General features: G+C 36.2%; 1 protein-coding gene across 1 annotated transcript; it reads left to right on the forward strand.

Annotated features, from left to right (window-relative positions):
* The first annotated feature begins 388 nt into the window (after positions 1-388).
* ostm1 (osteoclastogenesis associated transmembrane protein 1) lies at positions 389-5,223 on the forward strand. The gene is made up of 6 exons (XM_032585896.1): positions 389-871; positions 1,102-1,216; positions 2,363-2,460; positions 2,562-2,672; positions 3,046-3,211; positions 4,047-5,223. The coding sequence occupies exons 1-6, from the start codon at positions 476-478 to the stop codon at positions 4,100-4,102; spliced, it is 942 nt and encodes a 313-aa protein (XP_032441787.1). The 5' UTR covers positions 389-475; the 3' UTR covers positions 4,103-5,223.
* Positions 5,224-6,765: the final 1,542 nt, after the last annotated feature.

A 6,765-nucleotide genomic window follows, 5' to 3' on the forward strand; every position in this document is an offset into this window, starting at 1 on the left:
GTTTAGGAGGATGGCAGTATTGGTGTCAAATTGTGCCATATTTTTCCAATTTCAGATGTCTAACTGATCAATAATGTATGAAATATTCAAAGCTTGGAATATTGCTTTTTATGTAATGTCCTAAATCGGTTTTAAACGTTATTGCTGACATGCCATGTGTGTTACACACAGGTAACATGTTTAGTTTTGATCCCCCAATTAAGCTTTGTATTCGTATATTCGTATTGTCTTTATTTCGGATTTTATTTAAATTATCTCATACTTAACGGGTTTAATTAACTTCTCATGTATTTACTGAATTGCTGCACTTTTGGCTAACTATGCTCAAACTGTTATCCGACTTGTAGTTCAAGCGCTTTGACCCGGGGCTTTCTCGCGAGACTTCACATCACAAGTCACATGACCGTGCTGGTTGAAAACGAGGAAGTCATGGGTTGTTTGGAGTGACGGCCCAAAACAAAACTGTTTTTCAGCCATGTCGCTGCACAGATACAATCTGGGTCTTCTACTTATAATTCTAAATATTTATTCTCTTGGACTTATTGATGCCTTGAACGCCACCGCTTCGGATTCAGCTGCAAACCCGCTACAAGCTCCCAGTTATCACAGCCACGGCTCCTCTGCCGCGGTCAGCTCGCCTGTTTACAAGCCTGCTGTGGACTCTTCGTACCGGATCAATCTGCTGTCCTCCTTCCCCGAGGACCTGGAGTTCAGCGAGTACTGCACAGAGCTGCTCCGGCTGTTCGGTCAGCGGTATGTAGCTTATGTGAACTGCCTGGTTCCTGCTGCTCGACCCGTCAGAGTGTGCCAGAACTGCTCCCCAGGGTATAGCAGCCTCTCCGAAGTCTTCCTCAACATCTCATCAGACAAGGTATAAAATAAAACACAAATGTCTCTTCTGTGATTTAATTTGAAGCTTTCAGCTGGATTCGCTCATGCGCCGTCGACTCAGTCACGAGTTTAGTAATGTGACTGTGAAATTTGAGGAAGCTCCCTTTTCCCTGTCAGATAATTGTATTGCATCGGTAATAAAAGTGCACTAGAACGCTCAAATAAATATATCTTTGCACGTATATCTAAGTTGAATGCTTGTCTCTTCAGTTGGGTCCTGCTAATGTGAGCTGTAGGGACAGCATTCTGCGCAGTGACCGACTGATGCTCGTCTTCCTTCTCTACGGCAGCCTGGATACCATTTGGAAAAAATCAAATTGTAAACGTAAGTTCTGAAGCAGTAGATTTATAGGATTATAAACGACACACATGCATTGACATGTGTGTTTTTTGTTGTTTTGTTTTTATACGGAGCGTGCAGGCACTTAAACTGCACACCCCCTATAAACATGTGACCCAGTTTGTAATGACTGGAATTTCCAACTGTCCTCATTCATGGGCTGGGATAAAATTCAATGATTATAAGTGGATCAGATATGGTAGATTTACTTACAAATTTTTATGTCGGCAGAAGGATGCCAGGCATTGTTTCAGGGTACACATTTACTGTTGCTACAACTGCAACTGATAGACATGCATGATTGTTTAGTGGAGGAAAAATGATTAAGATTTTCTTCATTGAATAAATAAAAAATATGGAAGTGTGGCAAGCATTCGTAGCTAGTCCCGCTGGGTCAACACTAAGTAGAACCAGCTTTATGCCATAAAATTGAATTTGAGGCTTTTCTGACCAGAAAACCTTCTTCCAAAATACATTGAAGTTTGTGACTGTAACATGAAAAATGTCCCAAAGGTGTGAATTCCCTTGCTGACCAACCTAGACTGTTGATTTAAATTCCAGTAACATTAGTTCCCCTCCTCATTATAGTGTGACCAGATATAGAGTACATGAGAAAGGTAACAAGAATATTATGTTGCTAATGCAATGAAACTTCTCCTGAAAATGCAATGAAAACAAGTCACTGCTTTTACATTTATGAGATTAAAAAGCTAAAAGTTCTGCTCCTAATGTCTGAGAAGTTATATTTAGAGATTTGGTAGTAGAAACAAAACAGAAATGCTTCAAACAAACACAAATTAGGTTTAGAAAGCTTAATTTTCCTATTAGTGTCTCAACATTAACCTCATTTATGATATTAACTTTGGAGTGTACTCACTTTATGTTTACTTCAATACAACACAAACCCCCCAAAAATGTAACAAGTCATAAAAATACACAAAAACTAACGCATCTGCTGTATTTCGAAAATATTTGTCAGTATCTCATTATGAACTAATTGTGTCATCATCCCACTTTTTATTATCATCTGAGAACCTTATGAGACATGTTATAAAATGCCTCCACTTGCTGTAATGCATCTTACAGCTGTTTAGCTCATTTTAAAAAATTTTTTTAAATACTGTTCTACAGAATGTGTGACTACGGATTTAACAGGCCCGAACAATGACACACTTTACTACCTGACTCTTCTCAATCAAACCATCACCTGTTTTGAGAAGTATAAAGAGGTATGACATGATCTGGTTGTCTATCTGTCATTTTTTCTTTTACATATATTTTGTTCCATAAATAGACTCTGGTGACTTTTTTTCTACACTCTTTCATACAGGGTAACCATACAGAACTGTGCAAAAACTGTAAAAATGCTTATAAGGGACTGAATGACTTGTACAGTGGAATGGACAAGAATAGCACCCTGTGTATTGACTTGGAGGATTCGGTATGTATTTATACATGATGTGGGGAAAAAGTCTTTATTATGAAGTGGGAAAACTGCACCTCCTACAGGAAGATGTCTTAACATGTTTTTTTTTTCTTTTTTACTTTCTGAACTACTTACTGTTGGTCAGGTGTGAGGAAAAATAAAATAATTAAACTGATTTGCACTCAATAAAATAAGGAGTATCAAACCAAGAGAAAATTTAATTCCACTTAAGATTAGGAACAAGTAGCACTTCAGGCTGTTAGAAAGCTACAATAGCAGCAGAAAGTACAGTAGATGTTCATCTGAAGGGAAGGTTTGATCAGGTTGAGTTAATGCTGTTCCAGGACAGATGAGGTCTGCTCTGACTGAACCCGTTGACTCGTTTCAGATGAATATGACCCGGAAGCTCTGGAGCAAGAACTTCGCTTGCTCCTTACCTCGCGAGGAGACGATTCCTGTCATTGCTGTGTCCAGTTTTATGCTTTTTCTGCCCATCATCTTCTACTTGAGCAGCTTCCTTCACTCGGAACAAAAGAAACGCAAGCTCATACACCGTGAGTAACCAGCTTAATTCAGCCATTGTCACAGATTTTTTGACTGGGTTTTTTGAAGGATTTGGGGTCTTTGCGGTTGAGGTTTGGGAGGGGTGGATTGACTGCGATATTGTGGATTTGATTATAGATTATAGAAGAGTTTTAGTTTGTATGTGTGTGTAGATGGTTCTTGCATTGGTTACTGTTATATTTTGGTTAAAAATGTATATCTGTGCTTTCCCAATTCCAACAGATAAGCATAACACACCAGTACAAATGAAGATGATGAAATATAATAAAATAAAATTAAATACGTGAAGGTAACAATTTTTCTCCTGAATAGAAGTAACAGGAGTTACCCAAATTCAGAACCATGTGGAACACTATAAAAACACTGTTGCATATGGAGAAGACAAAATTTCAAATAAAGTGGAATATACAGGTTATTTATTTCTACAAGTAGACTATAAGTAGTTTTTGTCAATCCAATATGTGAGAGTTGATTATTGTTGGTATCAGATGAGACAGAAAGAGCTCACTGAATCAGCATGGAAACAACAAACTCCTAAATTAAAAGACTTCATTCCTAAAACATTAAATGAGGTGAATTTAACCTAACAGCATCACTGTAGGTTCTTTCTGACGTGGTGAAAATGCTCATATTAAAGATGAGCTTTTGCTTTAGTCAATAATTGTACTGTATGCAGATCTAGCCCGGTACAGCATCAATGTTATAAAACTATTTTAAAACATTTTACTGAGCTTCAGATTCTTTCCTGTTTTGTTTCCAAACTTAATTTTTGATCATCGCTGCTTTTTTAAAAAAGATTTTGTATCTGTTTTTGTCTTTTTACAGCCAAGCGAGCAAAGTCACACACCAGCCTGATGAACATTCAGGACAAACAAAGCTGAAATAAACGTTTTTTGGATTTGGACAACTTGTGTGGTTATCCTTCACCATTTCTGAGGTGTTTTTTTGGCTTCCATAAACATATGACTAAAGAGCTATTTTGTTTTTACTTTTTTCTTCTTCTTAACCAATAAGAGTATTCACAAGACTGGGATGGATCAAGATATAATTAGAAAGAATAGAAATGCACTCAGCTGTAAAATGTCCAAAAAGGGTTTGTGTTCATTAAATGTTTGCTTTCACATCCTATTGGGAGCTTTTCTTAAAATTCATCATCCAGGAGGTAATTTTGTATTATTAATTACAAAAATATATAAATGATTACGTTTGGGATATGTAATGCAGAACTTTACAGTTTAATTACGTTAATCAGTTAATAAAAATCTGAGTTAATCATGAATAATTTAAATGTTAATTTTTAAAAAAAAATTGCAACCAGTCTGCTTAGTTACATATTACACGATTAATACCTTCAATGCAGGTTTTGTGTTTAAATCACTTTAACTTCTAACATTGTAAACTAATCAGATGGTTAATAACATATCTGCACAATATCCTTTTAATTCTCGTTTTCTTTTTAACTTGTTAACAATCTTTGGGTTGTTAAGTGCATCCTGCTGTCACTATAGAAAGTGAGTGGCCTGAATATCGTGTGTGTGTGCGTGTGTGTGTGTGTGTAGCTGTATGTGCTCTATTTATGGATGGAGAAATGGGTTTTCTGTCTCTAATGTATGTCCAGAAGAGAGCTGCAAAAAGGAAGCACTTGATGTCCATTAGTGGTGACATGTAACTGCTGTAAGAAGGAGGGGTGAGGGCTGGGGGTGCACATTGGTTGGCTGGGGAGTAAATAAAGACATTAGACACAATGTAAGAGCACTCCAAAGTACCACACTGTGATGTTACCTGTTTTCTAGTCAGCTTCGTTTTTTTTGTTTTTTTTTGAGGTTGCATAAAGCTTTTAATGTGCTCTGTTGTTGTTTTGCACTGATATTTGATTTAATTTGTTAAGGGTTTCTGCATAAAATCATCTTCAGGATGGATGAGTATTATGTTGATAAACATGCTCCAAAGTAATGCAAACTTTAATTTTCAAATGCAAATAAATTCATTTTGTCACAAACAAGTTTGGGGTACTTGTAGTTTAATCTTCAAACAGACTTTTATTTGCTGACTGATGATCTGAACAATATTCAGGGTTATAAGTAATTAAAATTGCAAAAAAAAAAAAAGGATTCGTTTTTTTAAAATTAATATTTTTCCTTAATGTTTTTCAAAACCTGAACAGGAGCGACTGATTATTGGTATAGTTTAGTAACTTTTTTTTCTCAAAGTGGAAGGAAGGCAGAAAGTTGTTTCCCTGTACTGATCATGCACAAGAAAAATATTAAATATACCCCCAGTTCAGACTTGTTCATTTGTAACATTTTGGATTTCCATGATTAAGAAGAAAAACCTATAAAGTGTTGAGTGCATTTGTAATTAGCCTCCTTGACTTGATACCTTATAGAATCACTTTTCCTACCATTGAAGCTAGATTATTGTTGGGTTATGCAAATGCATCTAAACACAGTTTTGTTGTAACTGTATGTCTGTATGGTTTGTTGTCCTGCTGGAAGGGGAAGCTCAAATTATTTATAGTTTTATAATTGATTTGCTTGCGCTTACTGTCATTTTCTTGTCATTTCTGAACAACTTTTCTGTCTCCATCACCTGCGTGTTTATTATCTTTTGCATGCAGTTGATAGATTCTTCCACCCAAGCTGCGGGTTTCTGCATCTCCTCCAAGACTACCAATGGTTGGTTGCTTCTCTAGTTAATGCTCTTTTTGTTCTTTCTTTTTTCTTGTAGATTTGATGTTGTGCCATGCTTTTTTCACTTTGCTGTGCAAAATGTTCAAAGCTACTTCTCTACAGTCTTTTCTCTGTGTTCCTTGGTCTTCATGGTGTTGTTTGATCACTAACGTCCTTGAACAAACATTTATCCTGGGATTAGGCTGCAGTCTGGGGGACTACTGTTTACATTTACAATTGAGGTAACTTCCATTGTTTGAAAAGGATTTTATTTAGGGATATCAGAGTAAATGGGGCTGTAAATAAATGTAAGTGAATGAACTTGATGCAAAAACAATTTTTTATAAATTAGGGATTCTAAATAATTTGCAACTCATGCATTAAATTTTACCCATAAATCCTGAACTTGACAGTCTATTTAGCTCATATGAGAGAGTACTTTGTACTTTTTACTCATTCAATTATTACTTTTTACTTTCCAAACTGACAGTTTAAATACATTATCACTTCTACATTTTATTATAATTTTGTCCCTAATTATTTTAACATTTTTGATCCTAAGAGATGCAAGACAGATGGATATTAATGAAAACACCTGAAGCAAAACAGAGCTTCATTAGTCATGTATTAAAAAAAAAAAAAAGTTTTATTAGTTAGTTGGGCACATGTTTAAGAAGAAACAGCCCTGCTTCTTTGTACAGGTACAACCACCTTGTTCTCCTGTGACTTGCAACAAACCTTCCACTTCCCCCTTTCCTCCCTCATCATTTGCAGCTAATCTAAACGTGGGCTAAAGATACTTTGGCCGAATAATCGCAACAACACACCGATTAAACTCCTTTGGCTTCTTGGTCTTCTGGAGTGCAGCCACGGTC

The sequence above is a fragment of the Xiphophorus hellerii genome, chromosome 15 (assembly GCF_003331165.1).
Source record: "Xiphophorus hellerii strain 12219 chromosome 15, Xiphophorus_hellerii-4.1, whole genome shotgun sequence".
In the NCBI taxonomy this organism is placed as follows: domain Eukaryota; kingdom Metazoa; phylum Chordata; class Actinopteri; order Cyprinodontiformes; family Poeciliidae; genus Xiphophorus; species Xiphophorus hellerii.